At 32.6% G+C, this 26,548-nt stretch overlaps 5 protein-coding genes across 8 annotated transcripts; 3 read left to right on the plus strand and 2 right to left on the minus strand.

The window, feature by feature from the left end:
- Positions 1 to 392: 392 nt before the first annotated feature.
- Positions 393 to 4,088, minus strand: LOC8285282 (translocon-associated protein subunit beta). Of its 2 annotated transcripts, XR_001534798.3 has the most exons (7): positions 3,790 to 4,088; positions 1,554 to 1,652; positions 1,353 to 1,461; positions 1,193 to 1,264; positions 1,048 to 1,053; positions 611 to 855; positions 393 to 529 (listed from the first exon to the last, which is right to left on the minus strand). XR_001534798.3 is itself a non-coding variant. In XM_015715457.3 (6 exons), the coding sequence occupies exons 1-6, from the start codon at positions 3,960 to 3,962 to the stop codon at positions 736 to 738; spliced, it is 579 nt and encodes a 192-aa protein (XP_015570943.1). In that variant the 5' UTR covers positions 3,963 to 4,088; the 3' UTR covers positions 393 to 735. The 2 variants fall into 2 exon arrangements, 1 of the variants encoding a protein (XP_015570943.1); XM_015715457.3 differs by having other exon boundaries at positions 393 to 855.
- Positions 4,089 to 7,460: 3,372 nt separating this feature from the next.
- LOC8285284 (zinc finger protein CONSTANS-LIKE 14) lies at positions 7,461 to 10,917 on the plus strand. The gene is made up of 4 exons (XM_015715456.3): positions 7,461 to 8,554; positions 9,562 to 9,762; positions 10,252 to 10,514; positions 10,648 to 10,917. Exons 1-4 carry the CDS (start codon positions 7,772 to 7,774, stop codon positions 10,742 to 10,744), a joined length of 1,344 nt encoding a protein of 447 aa, XP_015570942.2. The 5' UTR covers positions 7,461 to 7,771; the 3' UTR covers positions 10,745 to 10,917.
- A 2,723-nt stretch (positions 10,918 to 13,640) lies between these two features.
- LOC8285285 (BRO1 domain-containing protein BROX homolog) lies at positions 13,641 to 17,897 on the plus strand. Of its 3 annotated transcripts, none has more exons than XM_048377687.1 (12): positions 13,641 to 14,164; positions 15,331 to 15,567; positions 15,675 to 15,749; positions 15,830 to 15,888; positions 15,987 to 16,122; positions 16,243 to 16,339; positions 16,424 to 16,490; positions 16,652 to 16,750; positions 16,860 to 16,949; positions 17,040 to 17,194; positions 17,314 to 17,415; positions 17,507 to 17,897. In XM_048377687.1, the coding sequence occupies exons 2-12, from the start codon at positions 15,366 to 15,368 to the stop codon at positions 17,673 to 17,675; spliced, it is 1,251 nt and encodes a 416-aa protein (XP_048233644.1). In that variant the 5' UTR covers positions 13,641 to 14,164; positions 15,331 to 15,365; the 3' UTR covers positions 17,676 to 17,897. The 3 variants fall into 3 exon arrangements, with proteins under 3 accessions (XP_048233644.1, XP_048233645.1, XP_002512875.1); XM_048377688.1 differs by lacking the exon at positions 13,641 to 14,164 and adding an exon at positions 14,741 to 14,866; XM_002512829.3 differs by lacking the exon at positions 13,641 to 14,164 and adding an exon at positions 14,873 to 15,012.
- A 605-nt stretch (positions 17,898 to 18,502) lies between these two features.
- LOC8285286 (CASP-like protein 1F2) lies at positions 18,503 to 21,547 on the minus strand. The gene is made up of 3 exons (XM_002512830.4): positions 20,961 to 21,547; positions 20,700 to 20,826; positions 18,503 to 19,018 (listed from the first exon to the last, which is right to left on the minus strand). Exons 1-3 carry the CDS (start codon positions 21,263 to 21,265, stop codon positions 18,773 to 18,775), a joined length of 678 nt encoding a protein of 225 aa, XP_002512876.2. The 5' UTR covers positions 21,266 to 21,547; the 3' UTR covers positions 18,503 to 18,772.
- On the plus strand, positions 21,347 to 24,255 carry LOC125370915. Its single transcript, XM_048378366.1, has 2 exons — positions 21,347 to 21,406; positions 23,905 to 24,255. Exons 1-2 carry the CDS (start codon positions 21,347 to 21,349, stop codon positions 24,253 to 24,255), a joined length of 411 nt encoding a protein of 136 aa, XP_048234323.1.
- The last annotated feature ends 2,293 nt before the right edge of the window (positions 24,256 to 26,548 follow it).

Genomic DNA, 26,548 nt, shown 5'->3' on the forward strand with positions numbered 1-26,548 from the left:
AAGAGGGTCTCAAACTGTATAGCATATATATATATATACATATTGTTTTCATGTTTGTAAAAAATAAAATTCAGGAATAGAGGAGAAGCGCAAATTCGACTGCTTTCATTTATTTATTGTCGTCTGTCGTTACTACTTTTTATTTTTCATTGGAAAGGTGTAAACTATTGGCTTGTAAGATAGACACTCGTTGACGTTTTCATATTAAGACTCGGTCTTTACTTAAATCCCATTTAATTTTCTTGAACTTATTCGGGATAAAATGGTGACTTTATGTCAAAACTTGTAATTTTTGACATTTGCTTAAGAAGACACTTCGCCTTCTTTTGTTATTTAATTTAATATCATGGAGCTTATGCTAAAGCACTCGACTCTTTCAACGGGTCATGTAATTAACTTATAAATCAAGCATTTTTTCTTTCTTTCAGCAGCGTGAAAAATGATTTTCCCTGTTCTTAACAGTAGAAGATCAGGCCATACATAATCCAAAATGAAACTTGACGACGATGTCCAAGGCCAGAGACTAATACTGAAACCAAAAGAAATGGACAAAAGCAGTCGGTAATCTAAAAATGTACAAAGCCAAATATGACAAAAATTTAGTCTTTACCGTAAGCAATAGGAATCCGTTGATTCGGTATTGCACTTGCTCTTTCAACTACCATGTAAAGTAAAAAAAACTGTTGCGACTTCGAGCGGAAAAAAAAGGAACATTTAACTAGCAACTGCGTTAAGCTAACGCCTTTTCTTGCTTCCTTTTGCAGCACTGGACTTGGAGGGGGATGCAACCAAGTAAACGAACAAAACCACAATGGATATGACAGAAATTAGAGATCCATATTTTGCCAACAGCCTCTGCAAACAACAAAAATGAAACATAAGAACACGTGAGAAACAAAGAAAAGCACTTCATGTATCGTGATAAAAGTTTGATGTCTGGATAGTTTTCTGCTTTTATATCAGACTTTGGATCAGCCCGAGTTCCAGGATTCCTTATTAACAACTGACATAAATCAAAACTGAGAGAATGAAAAGAAGATTTCATACCTTAGCCTGCAAATATTTGGCCCAAGCACAAGGTAGTTCCATAGAACAAGACAGAAAAAGAGAAAAGCATCAGCCAACAGGAAAAAAGGCCAATCCAGCACACTTAGCAGATGTATGGCACTTGATAATTGAATGAGAAACTTACCCATTCAAACTTCTTTTCTGGAGGTCTCTCAGCAAGGACATCTAGAGGTAGTATGGGAGTTGAGAATGCCTCCTATATAAGCAACAATTATAAATTAAAAACTCAGTACCTAAAGTAGTATAACAGAGAAATATAGATATATAACTGCATGGATGTAAACCTGTAGAGCTGCCTTGGTTGGGATGCGGAAAGTAACGACTGCTGGAGAACCATAAAACAGGCCTTTCACTTTGCCCTCCAATTCAAAAGTGTGCGACAGGATACCACCGCTGTAAAATGTAGCATTGAAAATATTACACCAACCCAAAAAAATAAGCAGCAGCAGAAAAACTAATCAGAATTGCTGAAAATTAACACTCACACATCAAGTCTTTCCCATGACTGTGAAGTGTTGCCACTGATGACATCAAATATATCTTGAGGCCAGTGATCATCAAGAAGACTTACATCATATGCAGTCCTAAACAATATTAACAAAAAGAAAAATAAATAAATAAATAAAGAAACAAAAACACTGCATAGAAGTGTAATACAGTACATGCTCACCTTACACAAATAATATGAATAGGCTGAATACAAAAATTTACCCCTATGTTTAGTGGAAAAATTTCGGGCGGTGGCACGCTAAGCGTTTATTTGAATTCATCACAGATTCAACTTGTATTCTCAAGGTCAGTTTAAACACAACACTTTAAAGGGGCAAGTGTTTAAATGTTATGAAATATAATTGAAGTGTGTGAGGGGTTCAAACAAAGTTTAGGGTGCCGCTACACTATTTTCCATAAAGCACGGGCAAATTTATTTATTTGACTACATAAACTCATTAGCTGTCAGCAGTGAACATTTAAATGGAAATACAACAAATTAAATAGAGGTCGAAAAAGGCAAATACAACTTTGGTAATCTACTAAGATCACTACTTTACACCTTCTGGGATTCAAAGAAATCTCATCTAGCTTCTAGTCAACCAGGATCATTCAGTCAGCACCATCCCATTCTATGCAATAGAAGTATATTCTACATAGTTACATGATTGAAAGATACAAACACTGATCTGCAGACTAGAAGAAGACATAGAGGTTCTGACATGCTCATTAGAAGCTAATCATTACGTTCTATTAGCTTTAGTTTATCTTCTGCCATGAACCAACCTTGTTAACCAGAGTACTTTATGGCATACTCTAGCTTCATGTGCAACAGCCATAAAAAATTAGCCATAATATGGATCATTGATAAAATAACAGCTGTCCTGCATGCAATTTTTCTTTCGACAGACCAAACTTTGAACATGCCTACAATAGTACTTTGAAGTTTGAACCTAGTAGATTTTTGATGCCATCTTTCCCCATGATCCTTAGATGCACTGATTTGGCTCCTCAGAACAATCATTCAAATAGACACATCAAATGAAATAATAAAAATAATTTCACTTTCAATTGTAAAGACTGCCATAGTTAAGAAGAGCAAACTTGGGTGCATAAAATTGGGAGTCAGTTTTATGCAAGTGAAACACCTTTTAATCGTAAAGAGAAATCCATCAGAACAAAGAGATGCTTAAGCAAATAGAACGGGCCTCTTTACTACCAGCACAAAAGGCAAAACTTTTCATTCTCAGTTAAACTTCATAATGTTACAACATTTCTACTAATAATAAACATCCTCTCAAAAAATGAGCGTTAATTGTAAATACTGAATTAAGTCAACTTGTACAATAATTTATTTGAATATGGCGACCTTTGAATAATTTTACAATGATCTAAACCATTCAGTGTATAATAAACTCACTAGTCTCTGTGTATTTCAGTTTCTCAGCAATAAAGTGCAGTGTACAGGTAGATCCCACAAGATTCTTGCAATTAACTCCTCAATCTTCAAATTCCCCTTTTCTTATCATCTAGTACTAGTACTAGTGTTATTATTATATCTTTGAAGGGCTTGAAGCTCTACAAGCAGCATCATCAGATACTCCTATGCTTCACATACTCATCACGGAGCAACAGGTAACTTCTACCTCAATTTTGTTCCCTAAGCATGCAATATCTCTAGGAATCAAATCGAAACTAATCCACTGAAAGACATCCTTAGCCTATGTTAACTCCAAATCTGTTTTAAATTTATTTTGCATCAATCCAAGGCTCTCTAAAAACACGTAAAAAGTTTTAGCTTACATATGAACGGCTGAGTAATTATCATAATGCCAATTGGCTCCTACATTAATTTTTCTTCTCCTTAATTCTTTGCATACTCCAGTTGACTAAAACCTTAGGATTGCCTCGCAAGAATCAAATAAAAACTTACTCCAAACATAATCAGTTTATATATTTCATTCCTGAAAATCTAACAGCTTGACTAACATTTCCTCCAAGCTTACTCAGATCTAAACAAATCCTGAATTATTATTCAGGTTACAATAAAAAGAAAAGCACAAAAACGCAAGGCAATGGATTCAAATTCAATATTTCTATATTGCATAACAAATAATAAAGAAACATTTAAAAAAAAAAACACGAAATTCAATCAGATCTATAAAGAAAAAATAAAAATCAGATGATATAAGCTTTAGATCTGATTAAAAATAAAAGAAAAAAGAAACTCACGAAGATCCTTGGTTATAGATATCAATGGAGACAGAGACGCGTTCCGCACCAGATTTGAGGCGATTGAGAGTGGCCTTTTTGTGAGCGACAATGAAAGGAACATCAGAGCTAGCTGACGTTGATGAAATCAAGAAGAGAGCTACCAGTAGTAGGCAGGTTATCGTTTTTGCCATTTTGATATGATGAGCTGGTGGATTTCGCTTCAGATTTGTCGACCAAGTCGAGGAGAGGTGGTGGTGCGCTTCTAAAACAACGACTTACAAGTATAAACGACTAGGGTGCGTAAACGAAATTGTATTGTGTCTGTCAAATAACAGATTTTTCTTTTTCTTTTTTCTTTTTCTTTTAATTTTGCCACTCTAAGAAAGATATGATGTCGATACGGCGTCGTGTTTTTCCTTATGATGGCCTCATGGTTGGCATGGTCGCGCTAATGACAAAAATATTATCTGTTAGAAAAACATTTAAAAAATAATTAGAGAAATTCTTTAATAAATATTTTTGACATTTCATAAACCTACTAAAGTTTGAATTTCCGAATGTTCTTACTTTGCCTATACCTTCTTTTCAAGGTTTTGGATTTGTTTAGTATAATGGTTTTTTTATTTATAATCTTTTTTTTCCTCAATTTGTTACATCAGATGAATAAAAATAATATATGCTATTCTCTACTCAAGCATTGTTCAGATTTTATTATTTTTAAATATATTCTTATCTAACAAATAATTATATTTTATATAAATTAATTTCTAGTTATTATCATTGTCATATACAATTATTGATTCTCAAGAAGTACATTGATTTTAATTTTAATATTAATGATGAAAACATAATTATTATACTAATTAATGAATTACTAAAACAATTTCATCATATTCAATAATCATTAGAGGCTTTATAGTAATTCTTCGACAAATGTGGCTATCATTTTCCTATTCATATTTTTATAAATATATTATGCGTGTGTACATAATGTATAGTTAAAAAACATACTATTGACATCAATAATTTTTTATAATAAAATAAATTTATATAATTCGATTCGGCCAGCTTAAAATAAAAAAGTTAAATGTATTTTTATGTTTTAAATTTCTATTAATTACAACTTAATATTTTAACTTTTAATTTAATTTAACAGACATTTGAATTTCTCTTTCTTTTAATATTTAAAATCTTTTAACTTTTAATTAAACTTATATGTGAACATTATCTTTTGGTATTATATAAATACATTTGTGCAATAATGTGTACGTATTGAATAAAAACAAATAATAAAAAGTGTTAAAATATCACAAAAAATTAACTTCGGATTTGTTAAATTAACTCAAAAATTCAAATATTATACTGACCAAATGACCAAAGTTCAAGGCATAAATAGGCATTTAGCCAAAAATAAATAAATAAAATGATAATCATAACATAGCCAAACTTAAAAGCCCTTTGGCTACCGAGGGAGAATGAGTTCTATGTCATGTATAATTTAGCCTCGAAGGCGGATAAAGCTACTGCCAATTCTCTTATAGAACCAAATCAGATTTATTCAGATGAAGATCTTATTAGGGACCTCTTTGATCCTGTTGAGGCTGACTTAATCCTTAATATCCCACTAAGTCACAGGAGTATAGAAGACATTTGGTTCTAGTCTCGGATCCAAAGGGTAGCTACTCTGTTCATAGTGGTTATCATTGTCTAATTCAGACTCAACCTATTGTCCAAGAGTTAGGGGAAGGGTTTTGAAAGATGTTTCAAGCAATTAAAGCTCATCCAAAAGTGAAAGTAGTGGTTTGGAAAGCATATATGCATAGTATTCCAACTCTCTCCGATCTATACAACAAGCGAGTGAATGTGGTGAATATCTGCCCATTTTGTCAAGGTAGTAAGGAAACAAGCCTTCACTTATTTGTTGACTGTCCGATTGCTAGAGATTGTTGGTCTTGCTCGCTAGTCGGCTATTCAAGGTATGTCAGCTTCTCTTTATGTGCTTGCCTTTCAGATTTACTATTCAAATGCTCTAAGAAGGATCGTATTGTGGTGCTTGCAATCGTTTGGAATTTGTGAGCTAGTAAGAATGCTCTTATTTGGAAGGATCAACGCAAGTCCCCTAGTCATATTGTTGAAGGGGCTTTGATCTTTATTCATCAATGGTCCTAAGCCAGATTCATCCATAATAAGGAAATGGTGTGCCCTAAGCTTGATCTAGTACATCTTAGACTCGGCTTCCTATTAGGTAGCTTAAGTGCAATGTCGATGCAACTATTTTTCAACAGACTGGCTATAGAGGCTCGGGTTAGGTGATTCGTGATTAGGTAGGAACCTTCTTGTTTGCCTACGTTCCTAGGCCGATCCATCTCGATATTCAACCTCGACTTGCTGAAGGTATCAGCCTCAAAGAAGTTCTCAATTGGATTAAAAGGTCAAGACTATAATATTTTTGTAAAAGTGGAAACCAATTGCTCAAGTATTATGGAAGCTGTGAACCATTCCTCCTTTTATTTATCGCCTTTATGCATAGTTATTCAAGACTATAAGACTCTTTTGTCAGAGATTGATAATTGTAAAATCTCTCATGTTAGTAGATTAGCGAATCAAGTTGCCTATATATTGACAAAGGCAGCTGCTTCTTTGTCTGGTCCATAGAGTACCGTGTCCCCCCTTCTTTATTTATTGACGTTCTTTCTTTTGATAATCATCAATATCTTTCATTGAGTTAAAAAAAAAAACATATCCAAAGTTAAAAAAATCTTCGTCTGCATAAATATTAGGCCCATAATGCAGTATTCACAAATGTAGTGAGCAAAGCTTTAAATTCTATCTAGCAATTTTTTAAAAAATATCTAAAATTAACAAAAATACTATTTTTATTGTGATTTTTTTAAGAATATAATTTTAATTTAAAAAAAAAATATAGTTTGATTGTTTTTCAATTGTCAAAATACAATTAAATCCGTATTTTCAAAAAAAATTAAAAAAATATATTTTTAATATTTTAATATAATACAAAAATTAACACCTTAAATTTAATAAATAAAGTATAAATATTTTTAATATTTGTCCTCCCCTGTCCACATGTGGATCGAACCAACAGTTCGGCAGCAGCCTGAAGGCCCATAACTAACCTACAACCCTATTCGCTCTATAACCTATTAGGGCCACCGTCTCCTTAAGGAAAAAGAAAAAGAAAAAAACAATATTTTTATTATTTTTATAACTGCTTTTGAAATCCAAATTTTTAACTGAAAAAAGTAAACTAGATATTTTTAGAAAACGGTTTAAAATGTCCATAGCAATGTAAAACTATTTATAGAAATAAATTAAATCAAAATCTGTAAGAAAAATAAATAGTGAAATATATCGATTAATATTATAGTAAGAATTTCAATTCTAATGTAATTGATATTTGTAATATAAAAATGTCAAATAATATTTAATTAGTGTTTAATATAACTAATAATTAACAAAGATATTTTACCCTTAAAAAAATCAAAGATATTTTGATTATTATTTAGATTTATAGTATTATAGCGTAGTGTGGGTGTAAGCAACCCAGCAAAATAAGGTCAAAAACGACAACGACATAATAAGGTAAATATCTAGTGTGAATGACCGAAAGTGCACTTTATCGCCAGCTCAATACGAATCCATGTCAACATTTATTACATGTGGATCCCCAAGCCTGCCAACCCCTATCTCCTATATCATATCCTTTCTTTCTTTCTTTCTTTCTTTCTTCTTCTTCTTCTTCTTCTTCTGATTCTGATTTACATTTACGTCTTCGAATACGATCAATCATCTCTCTGCCCATGCTCTGCCTCCATGACTCACATGTCCTCTCTTCCCTTGCTGTAATTAGTTAGTTTTTTCTTTTAAATCTTCACCTCATATTAAACATTTCTGCTGGTTCGTACTTCCTACAAACTTGTAGTTCTTATTTTCTTCTCCAAATTCAAGAATTTTGCTGTTGTTGTTCTTGGGTTTGTGCATAATGGAGGAGTATTCAGATTCTGCACCAAGGAACAGTTTGTTTGTACGACTATGCGATTTTTGCAACTCTGAAGCTGCTATTTTGTATTGCAGAGCTGACTCTGCTAAGCTTTGTTTGTTCTGTGACCAACAAGTTCATTCTGCAAATGCTTTGTCTCTCAATCATTTCAGGTCACTTAACTGTGACAAGTGTGGTGCTGAACCAGCTTCAGTCCAGTGCTCAGTCATTAATGATAATAATAACAATGATCTTGTTCTTTGTCAAGATTGTGATTTTGACTGTTCTGTTTCGTTGTCCCTTCTTAAACGAGCTCATATTAATGGGTTCATGGGCTGTCCTAATGCAGTTGAGCTTGGTGAGATTCTAGGGTTTGATTTGAAAAAGACAAAGCTTTTTGCTAGTTCAGATTCTGGGTCTGATTTGTACGATCAAGAAATGGATAATATGCAAGACTTGCTGGTTCCAAGTGGGAATTCCTCTAGAAATTGTAGACAAGAAATGTATAAGCAATTATTAGAGTTGGGTAAGAGGGAGAGAGTGAAAGTGAATGGAGATGGAGATGGAGAAGAACTGAGGCCTGAGACACCGCCAAGTAGATGTGGGCAGCAAGGGAATTTGGTGAATCTTCAAATGGAGAACGGAAATGAGGAAGAGTTTCATCACCAAGAAAGGCCATTTGCTTCTATGCTTATGTTGCCAAATCTTGAAGATGTGAGAGAAAGTGACGGTGCTGCTGATGGAGTTCTTTTGTGGGACTGTAATCCTACATATCAGGCTGCACAGGTTTATACCAAAAAATTTCTTGATTTTGCAGTCTTTTGTTTGGCAATCAATTCTACATGGGATAAGTTTCATTTTTACCTCCTTTCTGTTAGTTATATTAGTACTTGTAAATTTAACCACTAGTTCCGTTAGATAAATCTGGTTCAAGTTGCATTTTGGATTCATACTGAGAGTGTATTGGACTTTGGACAGTCTAAAGATGCAACGATTTTGTTCAATTAAAGTATATTTAGTTAAATTTCATGTTTGGAAAGCTACACCCGCAACTGCTAGATTTCAGTTCTTTCAACCTAAAAAGACAAGGCATTTTGGATGAAACAAAACCATGCAAAGATAGGCATTATTTTAAAGAAGAGTTTAATTTGACTGTACTCTTGCATATGACTGCTTCCAAATAAGGCCATTAAGAAAGAGATTTTTTTTTCTTTCTTTTACCTGGCTTAACTGCCTAGTAGGTGTCATTCACGTCCTCGTGGAAGTTTATTGTCAATTGGTATTTGCAATAATGCAAATCTGTATGTAGACGATATGGAACTGTAAATGATTCAGCTGGGAGGCTTTTATGGGGCAAGTATGGACTAGGATTTGATGAATGCCTGAAAATTCACCCACCAAAAGCTTTTTGATTTGCCGGTTAAATATGCTTAATTGCTTATAATATCAGTTCCCTTTTCTTGGTACGTCATAAATCTTCAAATAGGGACAAAGGGTTTGGGGTTTAAATCCCAATCTCATACGCTATAAGCACTTGAACATAGGGCTAATAGCTCAGTGGCATCTTAATACCATCTACAATTAGTTCTCAACTTTATAACACCTCTTCTTCATGCATGTGTATCTGGCACCAACTCCTCATTCCCTACTTTGAATGCTGTCCTTGCACGTAAAATTCAATAACTGGATGTGAGAATTAAAATTACTAGGTTCAATCAATAAGCACATACATGGATTTATCTTTTTCAATAGAAAATTTGAACTGCTGTTGATGTTCTTTTCGGTCTTTTTAGGTATGGGATCTTGATCTTGGAAAAACAAGAGATTGTGCAGAACCTGGTGAGGAGGAGGCAAATTATGATGCAACTGATCCTGGTTTCACATTTAACAATCATCGCATAAGTAAAGATTCTGCCTTCAATATAATAAAAGTGTTGGATGATGTGCATTCCATGAGCTGCTCTACACCAAATGAGGATATGCTGCCAAGAAATGTAAGCCATTCTGTTGCTGCTAAACTCAGTCATTGCATGTCATACTGCCTTAGAACGGTAATAACATCCAAACTATTCTGGAACTGCTTGGGAAAGAATTAAAGTCCTTTCACTATATATAATGAGGAACACATACTTGTGAATCATGAAGAGAGGAATGGAATATAGAGAAGGCCTTGAAGGCAACTTTCTGCCTCCTTGAAAATTGAGGGATGGAGCTTCATTCTTCATGGATATAATGATGTTTACTTCCTGTTTCCTTGAAGATGAGGGAAATAATGATCCACTTGCAAGGCTATATATGTGAATGTCTTCCTTGTTATCAATTTCTTTTTCTACTTGTTGAAAATCAAGATAGATTCTGTTTGAGCAGTAACTGAGGAGCTAAGGTTTCCCGTGATAATGTCTATTTGTTATATCGGCAATAATATACTCATGTATTTTAGATTATTATCCTTCTTGTACTAATCATATCCTTATCGATTGCAGAGTTGCTCCAAACAACAAGTGTCACAGAGCACAATGGAAACAGGAGGAGGGAAAGACACTTTACTAGTAGAACAATCGTCAGACTCCCTACTAGCTGAGGCCAAATCAAACAATAGCCCCAGACATGTTGAGGTGGTGGAGAAGTCTCATCTAGCTTGGGTTGGAACTGATGATATGGAGACATCAAAGGCCGATGTGGAACTGTTTGCGCAGAACAGAGGCAATGCAATGTTACGCTACATGGAGAAGAAAAAAACTCGAAGGTATAACACCTTCTCACTGCCGAATTCTTTAATGTTTATATGTATTTATCTTAGTTTCTTTAGCATTACAAAATACAAATTTAGCAACTTCATGTTTACATTTGAATGATGTAATAATAACTATTATTAACAGATATGATAAGCACATCCGGTATGAATCAAGGAAGGCTAGAGCTGATACGAGGGAGCGAGTGAAAGGCCGCTTTGTGAAGGCAAGTGAAAATTGTTGATCATCATCATATGATATTAAGTTTCCCCTACTCACTGTGTATATAGGTTTTAGCTCTTGGCAACAGAACATGTTATGTTAACCGAGGATTAATTTCCTTGGATTACGTACATATATAATGTATCTAGTTTCTGTATTAAGAAACAAGTATCAGTATGATGGCATTTGGTTTCATGGTTCCAATGTTTCATGAATTCTATGGACAGCCTAAAGGAGGTGGTGCTAACAAAACTACTTATTAAGTCACCGGCATAGGAGGAGAAAGCTCACAGACCGTATTTACAGGGACAATTCATTAAATTGTACCTACAATGGTAGGTTAGCTCATTCTGTCATCCATATTACATTATAGAAGAAAAGCTAAACTATGTGAAAGCTTTAGCGTTATATGGATTTTCTAAGGAGGTTGCTCCTCTTACAACAACTATGCAATCTGAGTTGTCCATTTTTGGTGAGCTCGTGTGGGCCCATTGCGATGGACGGCTTAGATTGCAAAATTCGCAAGAAGAGCGAGCATTGGTGATCACTGAGTAGTAAGTAAAAAGCTCCCTATACTTCCCTAGCTTGTGGGATATTAAAGAAGAATGGAAAACAAGAAAAAAAGAAAAAAGAGAAAACGAAAAATTCCAATCAATGGGGTTATTGATTGAATGGAATAATTACTCTCGCGGTGCTATTTTTTAAAGATTTGATTTTTATTATAATTTAGTGTTTATAAATTTACATTACGAATATCCAAATACTTTTAACTGATTAATACTGACATTGATATATTTAAAATTCATATAATAATGATGCAAATGTAGTTTTTTTTTTTTTTGGTTTTTTTATAGCAATTTGGTTTGTTTTTTGATATTCGCTTTTGCCCTAATTGTTAATTTTTTGCAAGAAATTTTCTTTCTTCCATGCTATCAAACATGTTATGTACAATACAGATGACATAAACATCAACAACATAAGAGTGAGATTTAGCATAAGATACTTGTTTGTCCCTCATTACATTCGAAATAGCATTCCGAACAAGGAAAACTTTAACCAAAATCCAATTAAGAAAGCATAAGGTAACCCTAACTTCTACACCTCCGATGGTTACCCCACCAGCCAAAATCCCTCTCTAGTATCACTATCATATCATTACTGTAGCTACCACTACTACCACCATTTTAAATAACACCCAATATCCACAAAATTGCCTATGCCTACTCATTTTCCCCTTCTTCTATTTCTCTACCCATCAGCATCTGCAATTTTTTATCCTCCTCAAATGAATCAGATATTATTTGTTTTGCTCTATCACTAATTGGTCCACCAATCCATCGCACATAAATCTCGCTCGCATGATATCAATTTTCTAGTTCGATTATGATATACCTGTGAGATTCTCATAATGCATTTGATTCTCATAACCGTTAAATTCAACAAGGAAGAAAATGGAAATTAGATGAAGAAATAGAAGAAGGAAAATGAGTCAAAAATCCTAAATCTCTATTTCTTTAGATGAAGAATTAGGAGTGCTAATGTCTTTTTATTTCATAATCCAACTCAACTAGTTCTTTTAATTATTTTATTCCATGTTGGCATCTAATTTCAAGATAGTTGGACTTAAACTGCTAAAAATGCTGTAATATTTGCAATATATAGATTCATACACCAAATCGTGATACAAAAAACAGAGAAATCTCCATAAAAGTTTGACCTTAGGGATTTGACTAGAATGCATCTTTCACACTTATCTTCCAGATTTTGCAGTGTAAATGCAGGATGGAGAAAGAATAGATGTATTATCACCTACCCAAGTGAGTGAACTTTAATTCAAATGGAAGTTGAGTGTCATTCTTAGAGAGGCACATGCACCTAATCTAGTTGGAGACTGGTTTCTTAAAACATCCATACATAATCCTGATCCTGCATCTACACGTGCACACAGATCACAATTAAAGGATTAGGTTTAATATCCTAGTAAAATAAAAAATGACTTTTATAGTCCCTAAAGTTAGGCTAATAACCTTTTCATGTTTATCTATTCTAATTTGTTTCCTTTATAATAGTCGAACAGCAAGCAACAGGCGAGGAACCCATTATCTATGGCATAATGATCTCATCAATTCCGACTTGTCCATTTTTACAGATTTACCTTTATATGAAAGTTCAAGATGGCCAGACCTTGTCCAACTGTATAGTATGATTAATTCCCATAGCAGTAGTTTATTCAAGCTGTCATCACGATTTAGATTTCACACTCGAATTATCAATTAATTAGCAGGGAGGAAGTGGGGTTACTCTCTTGTCCAAAATGTTTCCAAATCCCAGAATAGATGACAGTTCAAGTGGTATAATTGTCTGAATTGGAGTAATGGAAGAACATGAATACTGAACTGATTGCCATGAACCAGGCTGTCTTGCGCATCCAGGAAGCTGGTAAATTCATATTATTATTTTCTTGGTACTATAATGCAGGCAGTAGGCTGGCAAAATTTATTACAAGCTTTGCGTGATTGGTGGCAGATCCATGGACAACCATTGCCTCTCGTCAATTTAAATATTATTTGACTCTTTTTAACTAGTAGCAGTAAGAAAAGTAATAAAAATATAACTTTATTATTATCAATGTGCTCCCGAATTTGAATTTTTTAAGTCGTATTTCATTCAAAGAATTTTAACTTATTGTACCTTCACCTTAATAAAATATTCTATATGTTTAGTTGAAATTTACAAAAAAAATAATATTTTATTTTAGAAAAATATTATAAAAAATAAAATAAAAATAATATAATTGAAAGATATTTTAATATTATATAATAAATTAAGAAATTAATATAAAATTCATTTAAAAATTTTATTTATTTTACAAGAATTTAGTTTGAATTTACAAATTATATAAAATTTTAAATTAATTTCACTTCATTCATGCTACCTAAATTTTAAATTTTATAAATAAATTCTATGAATTTAACCAATACAATATAAATAAAAATAAAAGAAAATTTTATTATTTACACGTGCCATTTACTAGTATTCCAGTCGTGAATAAAGTTTACGAGTTTAGTTCCCACCCGTTAACTTCTCGTTAAGAAATTCCCGAAGTATGAAAAAGTAGATCAACAACCACGCTGAGTAGTATTCTTGAATTATTGTTTTGAATTTTGATGCTTTTGCATATGCAGATGTTTTTGAATCAATAGAAACCAAGAAAATTTCATCTGTTGAAGTCAGGTATCTGTTTAGGTTTGGTGATGAGAATCAGTGAAATGGCACATGCAGTTCACACCCATGACTGTGGAAGTGCTTTGGTTTTGACTTATCAGTGAGTGGACCACAAACCTGAGGTTGCATGCAGTCCATCTCAGAATCAACATTCACTGTATTTCCAAGATGAGAGTGAAAGGGTTCAGCTGATTGAACACAAAATGGTTTAGCTGTGGTGAGTAATGGGGTTGACCGGTTGTCAACCGGAATATGTTTTGCCTTTTTACTTGAAATGTTTCTTTAGCTGCAAGAGAGGAGCAATGGCTTTCTTTAAGATCATTTGCGCCTATCTCGAGGTTAAATCTATAAATAATATTTCTGAGTACATGTCAAGCTTTGAATCTTGATGTGAATATTCTATTTTTCCCCTAATCAAGAATGAAGATCTTGTTCAACAATTGAATTTGCGTTAAATTGAGCAGTTACTGGTTAAAAATAAAATCATTCGGTCCAAGAATTTAAGCTGCTAGATTAGGTTTCGAAAATAATTTTGTTTCCTTAACACATTTTTGCATGCAATGACTTAAAACATGAATAAGTATAGACCCATTTTTCCTTATAAGTATTGTAATTAATGACATTCTAAGCAATGATTAGTTTATATCTCTATCTAATTTTTGCCATCTAAGAGCAATCTCATTTCCTTGAATCCACATACCACAGCCATGTGCTACTTTCTAAAATCAAAACCACAAGGAATAATAAAATAGTGCCAAAACAATGCATTAGTTATTTCTTAATTAGCGTTTGAGGTTAATGCTAAACTTTAACTAACCCATCATTATAAGAAATCTAACTTGGATTAAAGAAATGGTTTGGGGAAATTTTTCAAAGAAGACCTCCTTTAACTACGCAGAGACTTCTACTACTACTCCATGTGAGCCATGTCTCGGTCACTGAGCTTCCTGTTCTCAGATTCTTCTCTCTTTCTGATATTGAAATATTTCACTACTTTGTAAAATATGCAATCCTGGAAGCTTCATTTTCTATCTCACTTCTCCTCTCTTTTCTCTGCTGCTTCCTGTAAGTCTTGTCAGTTCTTTGCTTATATAATATTAAAACTGTTTATTAAAAACCATGAATCTTCTTTCTGTTGTTCTTTAATTGCAGCAAGTTTAATGGCTTCTAATCCTTTTCACTATTTAACTCATTCTAACCTCCCCATTAATGCTCCTATTATCTCCCATTATTTTATTTGAAATGTTTTTCTCTAGTTTCCGTTCTCTTTAATGCTTTTTATCTTCTACAGCTATATGTTGTCACTGATCACTGTATTAGTTCAACTGTTATCTTTAGAATGAAACTGATGAGTAGAGAGTTTACTTGATATATATTGTGTAGGATGTTAAGTTGGAGAGGAATTGCTGTAAAAAAGAATGGGGTGCACTGCTTCTATATATGCGGTTGGGAGGAGGAAGAAGAAGGCGTGTATACCAGAGGTAGTAGTGTATTATCCTTCAATGCGAGTACCAGCACAATCTGATCTCCAAAGAGCCCTTAAAGGGCTAATTCCTCAAGATCTTGTTGATAGATTGGCCTGCCTTCGCAATCAGATTACTTTGGTGGCAGAGGACACTGGTCTGGCCTCATAATCCTTAATGTTCATTGGTTCTTTTTCTTTCTTTCTTTGTTCTGTTAGCTCGATGATTCTATGTATAAATCTATGCTGATTTTGGTTATTGCAGATGGGTCTGCTATAACCGAATTAAGGCGAGCATTGGAGGAGTATTTGTCTCTTCTTATTGGACTCACTAAGAAAGGTAAAGAATAGGTTTACGAATTCATATTATAAGATGTTTATCTGGCTTTATCTATAATGGATTGTGTGTGTATCTTGTAGAGAATGGTCTTGAAGATTCTATAGAATTCAAGTGGAAAAATTTAGAAGATGGACAGCATGTAAGACTGTCAAAAGTGATTTTATTTTTGTTACTACTGCAATACCTTTAAATTATCCCAAACTGCTTGGTAATTGGAACTGAAATGTGACTGAGCAGGAAAGTTCTGTGGCAAACTCCTGGTTTGAATTACTTTCTGTTGTTCATATGATGGCAATCCTGACTTTATCAGAGGCCAACTCATCGATGATCCCCCAGGATCGTTCTGGTTCTGGGATAAGAACTTTATCTTCAGGTTTATTCTTACCCTTGACGCTATTAAGTGTCTCACCTTGAATTCTTTTATGGAGATGACTAAAAAGGCTTAGTTTGATGAACTCTTGGTTGATCATGACTGTACACTTACATGCCTCAGATTGTAAGAGAGATGCTGTTGATTTACTGCTTAAGGCAGCAGGGTACTTGGAATTATGTGTACGGGAAGTACTGGTTCGCATTCCACCAGATATGAAGTATGTAAAGAGCTTTAATTTCAGGGTTTTTTCTTGGCAATTTGATCATCGATGTTAACCTTTGTTGCTGACTGTGTTTCCTAGAAAAAGATTTTCAAAAGATTTGCAAGATGGTGTACTGGAGGCTATATCCATTCAAGCACTAGGCCAGGTATTTTTTACTCCACGACTTCAGTGATACTGATATGTCAATTGGGAATATACTGATACCCTAGAAAGCAAAATTCCAGGAAAATGGAGAATCTTACTGACCTTCTGTACTCTTTAACCCTCGTTTTAGAGTAGGAAACTGATGTTCTGAAAAAAATGCAGGGAACTGAAATTCAGCTTGGTTTAGCTGTTGAAAGTCAGAAAGCTACTTTATCTGTAAAGAGGAGGTTGGCATGTGAGCAGCTGATCTACTTCAGTCAGGTATGCAAATTTGAATTCCTCGCAATTGAGATTTGAACTTGAACTCCTAACGTTATACAATAATGTTCTGTTTCTCATTGTTTAATGTCCTTCCTGTATTCTTTGGCAGGCTTATCATTGCCTGTCAGGATGTGACATGAATAATGAAAATGGAAAGAAGCGTCTCTTGTTCATTAAGTGGAAGTTTCTCGAATCAAAGGTTCATCCATCAATCTCAAATATAAAACTCAAATTGCTGCAATTTCTAAATTTTGCAGCACTTAATTCTGGTTCCATATGGTATAATTAGGCAGCGGCTTACTACTACCATGGCCTGATCCTTGACAAGGGGAATGAACCCGCCTGTCACATTAGTGCTGTGTGTTGTTTCCTTGCTGCAGAAGGACTTCTGCAAGAGAGCAAGAAGGCCTGCTTAAGCTTTTGCCTTGCAGCTCCTGTTACCAGGTTTGCATTAACTTATCAACATTATTTTGTTAAGCAGGACATGCAGAATTGATTCGATTGTCATATCGTAAAGTTTACGTGTATACTAATTTGTTGAAACTTTTTTTTTTTCTGGAAAGATCTCCTCCACCATGGGGTGCCATGAAGCAGTTGCATCAGAAAATTCCTGAAGTTGTAGCAAGGAAATCTCAGATGTATGGTTACCTCTTAGAAGAAGAGAAGTAAGCGCAGCTTTTCTACTTCATCTCTTTTTTCCACAATCATGAACTTAGAAATTTAGAATGAAAATCCTATAATGATAATATGTTGCAGGGCTCTGCAAGCATTGCCTGACCTCCCAGATTTCCAACTGTCTTTAAGACCGGACGACTATGTATTGCCGGAAGTGGACGAGGCATGGGATAGAGAAAGGTGGCAAATCCAGAGCCAGTCTTTAAAGGAACACCTTAACGACAGTGAAGATGAGATTGAAACTGAATGACACCATTGTATTACGTCTTCTTTTGTGTAGTTGGATACAATATCCTTTCGTTTTCATTTCCTCTTTCTCTTGGTACTGTGAACTTCACCAGCTAATGCATATAATTATTACAGATAATTAACAAAAGATACTCATCCTGAATTTTCCTTTGTTAAAATGGTAATGTGATTTGAGGTGTGTACGTAATTATTAGTACTGAAATAAAAGTTAATTATAAGTTTAGGACTGGCAGTTGCACATTCTGGCAGTTTATTCTAGTTAATTGTCAACGGATTTTCAAAGCAAGGTAAACAAAGGCAATGCTTAAACTTTTTAGCCCTTCAACTTTACTATTTTTTTGCTATTGAGCCCTCCAAGTTTAACATTTTTCTTATTTTCTATTTTTTTTTTAATTTGAATAAAGGGTAAGCCTATTGCCACAGTATAAAATCCTAAAGCCATAATATTTTCCTTACCTAAAAAATTATTTACAAGTAAAGAAAGGTAAAAAAGACTGTGTCCCTAGCACTTTATGTTGCCAAATAGCATTTACCTTAGTAAATGACATAATAATTAAAATAGAAGAATGTATGTACTTTCCAATACATTATATGAATTCATCACAATTATCTTTTAATAATTGTATTACTTTAAGAATAATTTTTTGATTTTATATTAAAGTGGTCGTGAGGCAGGGCAGCACCAAAGTTCATATACTGTAATCAATTATTAATGGTGGACCATAATCACTTGATAGTAAGATTTTTATTTCCCTTCTTCATTATGGAAACGGTACTCAAAACGATAAAAGGAATAATATATAGTGAAAAGCATCACCAATTACTGGGTAAGTTCCAAATCATAGATGTCTATAATATTCTTGCCACTATCATCATCATTCATACTTGAAAACCATATCCAGTATCTCACAAGAATCACCTTACCTACTAATAATTTAACCTAAACAAGAAACACACACACATATATATAAATATATGAAATATAATGTCCTGAACTATATGGCATGAAACTGGTTTTGGGCCTTAAACTCGTCTGTCTGCTGTAGTTTGTAGTCTAGCTACCTGAACTTCCTGTTGTTGTTTTTTTCTTTCTCTGTGTCACTCATTCTGTCTAATAGCAGCAGTGCTGCTGCTGTGGTTGAGTTTATGGGCAGCCAGAGTAGTGAGTGCAACATAGCAGAAGAGAGCAAGGTAAGCTAGGACAATGGATACCAATGCTTGGTTACAAAATTTGCCCACAAAATCGCACACTGCTGTCCAAGTTATCTCCTTTTCTCCATAGCGACCCACGTATCCAATTGCTGTGGCTGCTGAACATCCAGATACCATCATTACCATCATCACCTGCAATACAGTTTTATGATATTCCTCCAATAATGTGTGCTGCTGCTGCTAAACCGGAAGCTAATCCAAACCAGTTAAATTAGAGGGATCACATACAAATTTTTCCCTAAACTTTGGATTTAGTTTTGTTTTAGTTTTGTTTTACTCACAGAAATGTTAATTAGCTTTATTTCAATCATTCAATTCTAATTGTGTTTTAATTTAGTCACTTATAAATAAAAAATTGACACGTCACCGTAAGAATTAATTAAAAAAGGAACTAAGAGAGATAAATACAACGTGTCAATTTTTTATTTATAAACATAACTAGATCATAATTAAAATTAAAATTAAATTATTAAAATAAATTTTTTTAATTAAATAATAACTATTTATTTCATTTATCTTTATCTTTAGATCGGAATTTGGTTTATGTGCATGCTATATTTTTATAAAAATTACTGAAAAATAAAATTGAATGACTCAATTATAAATTATGAGACTAACATGTTTAAACTATTATAATAATATTATTCTCGCACAATTTGAATGCATGTATTACATCCAGTTACTAAATATTCGACACATGTAAATTAGTAATATAAATATAAAATTCTTGAAGTTATTCTAAGCTTCTCAAGAAAGTGATGGAGAATTTATAGATAAATAATGGAAGAGAAATTAATGAAAATTTAAGGATTTTGGTTTGCTGGTGAGTCAGTTAGGAAATAATAAAAGATATTTGGCCGGTAGAGACTCGTTTTCAAGACATTGCAAGTTTGAGTTTAGTATTATTATTTTATTTCTGTCCGCACACTTTTGTTTGAAAGATAGAAAGTGCATTAATTTAACAATGATGTGTTGTTTTCTAATATAAAAATAAATTCTTTTGCCACGTGGAATGACAAGTGGACAAGATTTTCATGAAGTTTCCTTTTCAATAATATGATGTTAAAAGCTTAAAATTCAGAAATTTGTTAAGCTTTTAAATAATAATTCTATATTAAAAAAAAAAAAAAAACACCCCAAACCCACTAAGAAACACGACTGTAGAAAATAATAAAAAATAAAATTTGGAGATGGAGTAACCAATAATAAAAATACAGTTGGAAGGGGGACTCACTGACAAAAAATAAATTTAAATACATATATAGCAGGAGGCCAGGGCCACCACTCAATAAATTTTCACCAACAAGTGAGATGACAACTTCGAACCCTAAGGTTGCGCCCTGTTTGGTTTATCTCAATGAAGAGTCGATTAACAGAATTTTACCTTCTAAAAATACTATTATTATACCTACTAAAACTATTAGGTTCATTATCTAAATGGAAAGAGTCGAGCTACAAGAACTGCTATGGCGGCAACATATATTAGAGCCGAAAGAGGAGTATGTGATAACTATATATAGGAACCTAACTGTACCGAAAAATATTAGAAAAGCGAAATAAAATAAAAATACAAAAAATGCACTAGTTGACCCTTATACTCTTTTTAAGGCATCTCGACAAGATCTTTACCAAAAGTTAATAATTTATTTTATGGCAAATTAAGTTTTATTTTTTTGTTCTCTTCTGTTAAGTTGGTTGGTAAAAAGTTTATTTAATGAGAACGTAGTTAGGTGACAAAATTAATATTGTGCCTCATGCGAGTTTAATTAATGGAAAAGAGAGAAAACCTAATAGAAAACAAGCTAAGACTTACCATATCGTGCAGGAACAGATAATAATTCTTCTCAAGGATTGCTTCTGACCGACGGCTCATGAGGCAAACAAAGATTAGTGACAATACGGAGAAGCCACATACTACCGCATTTGCACCAACTAAGAACCTGCAATTATTAATTTAACTTAGCCCTTTCCCTTCAGATGAAACCACTGAAAACCATCGTACTAATAGTTCCATTTCATGGCCCAGTAGTACAATACCATCACCGTCAGGACCTCATAAGCGAAGAGAGTTTACCTGAAGGCGGAAGAGTAGCTGTAACGAGCGGCAGTGTCCATCCCGAAAACTATGACGTTTTGGTCGCTGGTAACCATGGCAGAGATAGAAGCAACTGCGAAAGCGATGGCTAGAATCCTGAAAATAACTTGAGCCATGAAGAATATTCTTTTGGGTTGACTTGGGTATGGGATGAACCCTAGAGATTTGACTTCGAAAGCACCGGCAGTGGTAGTAGCAATACTAGTGATCATTTCTTTAGCAGTTGTAGGGGCAGCAGCAGTAGTTGTTGTTGCTGCTGATGCTGCTGTTGCTACTGCTGCCATTGAAATATATAGAACCCTTTCTCTCTCTCTCTCTCTCTCTTTTCTTTTTTCCTGTTGAAGTATACAGAAAAGAATTGCAATATGGAAGGTGGAATTGCAGTATTGGATATGGAAGAATTTATGAAGAGAAATGGATGGAAGGCACTTGTCAAGAAACTAAGTAGAAAATCTGGCTTACTTATGTTGAGGACTCAGGAGAGGAGAGGACAGTAATAAAGAAGAAGGCCACCTAATTTACTCACACGTAGAAAATGGAATTAAATGATCCTTTCAGAGACCAAACCAGTGCCTGTCTTTTTAAACAGGATTGTCCTACCTCTTTTTCCTTTGTGTCTCAAATCCCAAAATTAGGCCATTTTCTGGTTACTTTCGTCAGCTCGAATCTAATATATTAAGGCCCAGTTTGGCTTCTCCCGAAACAAAATTACTAATCATGATTTTAGTTATACCTAAAATAAATATCTCAATTCAATTGATTAAGGTTGAAATTTGTTGAGAAATAAAGCTAATAATAAACAAACAATCAAGAAAAATAAAAACACAACAATTTAACGAGGTTCAGTCGGAAGCGATGAGCGGCTGTATTATTTAATTAATTCTCTAACTAAATTATAAATACAAAAGATATATATAACTCTTGGCACAACTATAAAAATATTTTGTATCGTACCTAACTACGAAACTTTCCCATTGGACAGATACTGTCGCTTAAACTGGTATATGAGTCATACCTAATAAAATTTTTGATAATTTAAGGATAAAAGTGACATCAGTTCAAGATCGCCATTAAGTAGAAAACTGAAAAAGGTAAAATTTCAATATCAGCACTAATTCTTATTCTTAAATAGAATCATTTTTTCACTTTCAAATTGATGCATATTCATTGTCAGCTGTTTGTTTGATGTTATTTTGAAAAATACTGCTCCCTATTTTTGGGAAAAGTAATTGCAAGAGAAAAAACACTGACTTGATTTTCTAACTAAGATTTTGGTTATGTGGTCAAGTGTATCTGTGGGTGGGAATGCTTTTTATAGAACCCTAATTAAGCCTCCTTTCCAATTGGCTACGTAAAATAAATAGCTTATATTAGAAATATTCCTAAATCCCACGCAATTTCCAACTTAATTTTGCTCAAATGAAAATGGAAATGCTAATACAACAGAAAGAAAGAGATCCACTTCGATTACCTAATTCAAAATTCATTCTAACGTCTTTTATGTGAACCTTTTTTTTTAATAAATTAAAAAGGAATAAAGTCCAATTTAGCCACTAATCTTATTGCTCAAATTTAATTTAGTTATTTTCTAAATTTTTGGATATTTTAACTTAAATTTTTACATATTTAACTCAAATTAGTCTTATTTTTTACAAAAATGAAAAAGTAGATAGAATGAAAAATAAAAAAGATATTAATTTCTTATAGTATGTTATTTAAATTAAAAAATATATATTGATATTTAAATAAAACATAATAAAAAGATAAATATTGCTACAATGTTTTTATTGTTTTTTTCTTAATAATGACAGTGAATGAAATAGTTATAGTAGTAGCGGCATCAAAGATAGTGGGGGTGAGAGCAGTTTCAACAAAAATAATAATGGTAATAGCTATTTATTTTTTAATTGTATTAAGATAATAAAATAATTTTTAAATAATAATATAATTTTTTTATTATTTTTTATTTTCAAGAGAGAATGGCTCTACTCGCTCATTGTTTTTTAAAATAGGGTTAATTTAAATCAAATATATAAATATTTGAACTAAAAAATTCATAAATTTTTTAAAAAAAAAAGATAAAATTGAGCTTGTATAATAAGATTAGTAGCCAAATTGCATAGGAAAAGAAATTGCGACAAAGAAAAAATTTATATTACAATTTTATTAATTAATTTTAAATAATAAATATATTTAATTTAAGGTGATTTGATGATAAACTTCCAGGATCATATTTTGCTGATATTTATATAAAAATGCTAAGTGTGTGTTTTTTTATCAATATTTATATATACTACCAAAAGAAAAAAGTAAAATAGTGACATATATTACAAACCTGTCGCAAAATACTGACGAACTAATAACAGCTTAGTGACTTTTTTTTTTTTTTAGTAAAAGGAAAAACTAATAAAAATATAGAGAAAATGTTCAAATTTGCTTAACCATCGGTACATATTGGTTCTTCAAATTTTTTTTATTTTTTATTAGCTAATTGTATATAATATCTCTTTAGAACGGAGTTGAAGAACATAAGAGACTTCCATTGACCCTAAATCTAACTCAACCTTTCAACAGCAAGATTCTAGTCAAAATTCTAAAACATACCCAGTATGTCCTCACTACTCAATACCACTCCACCGTCAACACCAGGCAAATTCAAACGGAAAAGTCTGCCGCCGCCGCTTATCTCCACCACCCTCAACACCGGTTTCTCCGCTTACAGAAACTCACTTTTTATTCCTTTCTTTTCCTTATTCTCTTCCTTTTCTTCTTCGTCCTCTCCCCATCTCCCCTTTCCTCTTCCAAGCCTCCTTTCTCTGGGCGTGAATTGGGTGACCCACTTTGGGAAAAAAAGTAGCTAAATCAGCTCGTCCTAAGTCACGCTCTGGCTTAACAGTCTTAGTCATTGGTGCTGCTGGTTCAGAGAATAAATGTCCCTCACGTGTTTGCTAAAGTGCTTGAGCTTCCCTTCAACTCAAACACTGACGTTTCTGTCGAAGAAACCCAAGATTCTTTCCTTTTTATCGCCGACAGTGCAAGCAGCGACGATGGTGAGGAAACCGCAGCCAACGACTTCCGGGCTCACGTGATCAAGATTCTACCGGGAGCGACAATTTTAGTACTAAAAGTTGCACACAGTGGTAATGTCGGTTCTTGCGAGGATGAGGAGGTTAATATAGACACGTGGCGATTCCGGCTTCCCTCGACTGCGTGTGCGGAGAGGACAAGTGCGATGTGTATTGGTGGGCAGTTGGTTGTTACAGTTCCTAAATGAATGGTTTTATGAACCTTGGGGAAGGCCTGACATGGCATATTTCTGTTTCACGAAGGACATTTTGAAGGGGAAGGAGATTGGTATCTTTCAAACAGCTGATGGAAGGAGTGTAGCAAGGGATTTTACTTACATTAGGATTAATTGAAATCAATTAGTTAATTTATGATTTCTTATTTTTTATAAAAAAGAAAGTGACTGAAGAAGAGGAGAGATAGTGACGAAGAGTTTACTATTTACCACAGTTGTATTTAACGGAAATTTCTTTTATTCTTCGACTCCATTCTAGAGAGAGCTTAGGAACTCGACGAAATATTGTTTTGCAACTAATTAAAAAAAAAAATTAGAGGCCAACATGTATCAGTGATTATAAATTAGAGGCAAATTTGAATTTTTTTTCAAAAATATATAACACTAAAAAATTCTGCGACGGCATAAATCCACCGAAAATGCATACTGAAGTTACTGATAAAATAATAATTGATGACGACTTTTGCCGTCACTAACTGTTACAACGACACTGCTTTCTTCTATGTACTTAACTAATTGCAGCTTGGAAGGCTCCTTTTATACAACCCTTTGTCAATTGCTTACATGCATGGCGATAGTGCAGCAAAATTTATAATTATTGTGCATTTCTTTTTTCTGTACGTTTTTATTTTATTTTTAATAATGAGACCAAATTCCATTAGCATCAGCTGTTTTTCACACTTCTTTTTCCTAACATATATTACAATTAATTTTCTACAAATGTGTTGTGGGTGCTAAGTAAATGTCAGCATATGCACTCTTGATCTTCCATCGCTTTTAATGAATGTTCTTATAAAATCAACTCCTTCATAAGTAAGGTTAACTAAGGACTTCATCCTAATTTTTTCAAATTTTATTTAAGCAAATAGGTTTCTTTTATTTCATATGTGATCCCTCTTTTATAGGCTATGCCCATAAAAGACTTTGACTTTGATTAAAATTAAAATAATTGAATAAAAATTAATTTTGAGTTTTGCATCGATACCGAAATTGAAATATGAAAGAAAAACCTGCAAAATTGATGGTGGAAAGTTCTAATTAGAATTAGTAATTTGTATTGTGTTATGTTGTGTTTAATCGTATTGTGTCGAAATTTATTTAATTAATTATGCTAAAAAATTAAAATTAAATACGATTATTAATTAGATTAAATGGATTGACCCGTATAATTCTTTTACTAAGTTTAATTGTTAAGAATATATTTTTTAAATAAAAACTAACTATAGTAATTTTAAAAAATAAATTTATTTAATTACAAAATAATTTAAATTTAAAAATATAATTATTTACATAAGTATAAAAAAGAATGTGTTCAAACATATTTATATATGTCTTTCATTTTGCAAAGTTGTCCATTTTGCAATACTTTTCTTTTTTCTCTTTTCTGCCATAGATAATAATGTCCCTTTTGCATTAAAACAAGGAAAAACCGTGCTCGCATCAACAGGCCAGCCGTAAAGTGACAATGACACGGGACCATACAATCCCATCACTCGCTAAAAGGCCCAATACACTGACACAATCAAATTTATATATAATCTTATAAAATAAAGAAATCGCACGATTTTAAATATATATATATATATATATATATATATATATATATATATATATATAAATAAAAATTATAAATTATAATAAAAAATATTTTAAAAATTTTAATTAATTATTATTATTTCAATCGACTATCATTATAATTTTATTAGTGTTTGATAATATTAATTTAGAACTTAAACTTTTAAATTTTATTATTTAAAAATTACAGTTTAAAAAATTATTAGTCTGAATAATAAAATTAAGAGATATTATATAAGGTAACATAATAAATAATAATTAATCAAAATAAAAATAATTAAATTTTTATAAAATTATTATTATTATTATTTCTTAAATAATAATTAATATCTCTTAAGAATATAATAATAAATGGATGAGATTTAACAAGGAAAAAAGTCAGTAAGATATTAATAGTATAATGCTCACCATGTTAGCCGGCCACTTAATTTTTATATTATCAACATATGATGTCAAATTTAAACGAAAAAAATGATGAGTTATTAAGTGAAATATGAATTGCATATAATTTATTTAGTATCTAAATTTAGAATTAATTATATTAAATTATTAAATTAATTTATTATTAATATATTAAGTTTTCGGATTAGAATATATATTTAAAAATATAATTTATTAATGAATAAAAATTATATATAAATATACATATTAAAATTAAAATATTATATATATGAAGTAAAATTTTACTGTT

This window comes from Ricinus communis, chromosome 8 (genome assembly GCF_019578655.1).
Source record: "Ricinus communis isolate WT05 ecotype wild-type chromosome 8, ASM1957865v1, whole genome shotgun sequence".
Classification (NCBI taxonomy): domain Eukaryota; kingdom Viridiplantae; phylum Streptophyta; class Magnoliopsida; order Malpighiales; family Euphorbiaceae; genus Ricinus; species Ricinus communis.

What these genes read in the sequence shown, in the direction of transcription:
- LOC8285282 (XM_015715457.3), bottom strand. Translation starts at nt 3,962, where the DNA reads ATGGCAAAAACGATAACCTGCCTACTACTGGTAGCTCTCTTCTTGATT. An exon ending in ATCTATAACCAAGGATCTTC is followed by an intron (nt 1,653 to 3,789) that starts GTGAGTTTCTTT and finishes AATATTGTTTAG; the next exon opens with GACTGCATATGATGTAAGTC. An exon ending in CAACCAAGGCAGCTCTACAG is followed by an intron (nt 1,265 to 1,352) that starts GTTTACATCCAT and finishes TTGCTTATATAG; the next exon opens with GAGGCATTCTCAACTCCCAT.
- LOC8285284 (XM_015715456.3), top strand. Translation starts at nt 7,772, where the DNA reads ATGGAGGAGTATTCAGATTCTGCACCAAGGAACAGTTTGTTTGTACGA. An exon ending in AGGATATGCTGCCAAGAAAT is followed by an intron (nt 9,763 to 10,251) that starts GTAAGCCATTCT and finishes TATCGATTGCAG; the next exon opens with AGTTGCTCCAAACAACAAGT. An exon ending in GAGAAGAAAAAAACTCGAAG is followed by an intron (nt 10,515 to 10,647) that starts GTATAACACCTT and finishes TATTATTAACAG; the next exon opens with ATATGATAAGCACATCCGGT.
- LOC8285285 (XM_048377687.1), top strand. Translation starts at nt 15,366, where the DNA reads ATGGGGTGCACTGCTTCTATATATGCGGTTGGGAGGAGGAAGAAGAAG. An exon ending in ATTTAGAAGATGGACAGCAT is followed by an intron (nt 15,889 to 15,986) that starts GTAAGACTGTCA and finishes GTGACTGAGCAG; the next exon opens with GAAAGTTCTGTGGCAAACTC. An exon ending in CGCATTCCACCAGATATGAA is followed by an intron (nt 16,340 to 16,423) that starts GTATGTAAAGAG and finishes TGTGTTTCCTAG; the next exon opens with AAAAAGATTTTCAAAAGATT.
- LOC8285286 (XM_002512830.4), bottom strand. Translation starts at nt 21,265, where the DNA reads ATGGCAGCAGTAGCAACAGCAGCATCAGCAGCAACAACAACTACTGCT. An exon ending in AGCTACTCTTCCGCCTTCAG is followed by an intron (nt 20,827 to 20,960) that starts GTAAACTCTCTT and finishes TAATAATTGCAG; the next exon opens with GTTCTTAGTTGGTGCAAATG. An exon ending in ATCTGTTCCTGCACGATATG is followed by an intron (nt 19,019 to 20,699) that starts GTAAGTCTTAGC and finishes ACTGTATTGCAG; the next exon opens with GTGATGATGGTAATGATGGT.
- LOC125370915 (XM_048378366.1), top strand. Translation starts at nt 21,347, where the DNA reads ATGGAAGGTGGAATTGCAGTATTGGATATGGAAGAATTTATGAAGAGA. An exon ending in TGAAGAGAAATGGATGGAAG is followed by an intron (nt 21,407 to 23,904) that starts GCACTTGTCAAG and finishes CTGCTGGTTCAG; the next exon opens with AGAATAAATGTCCCTCACGT.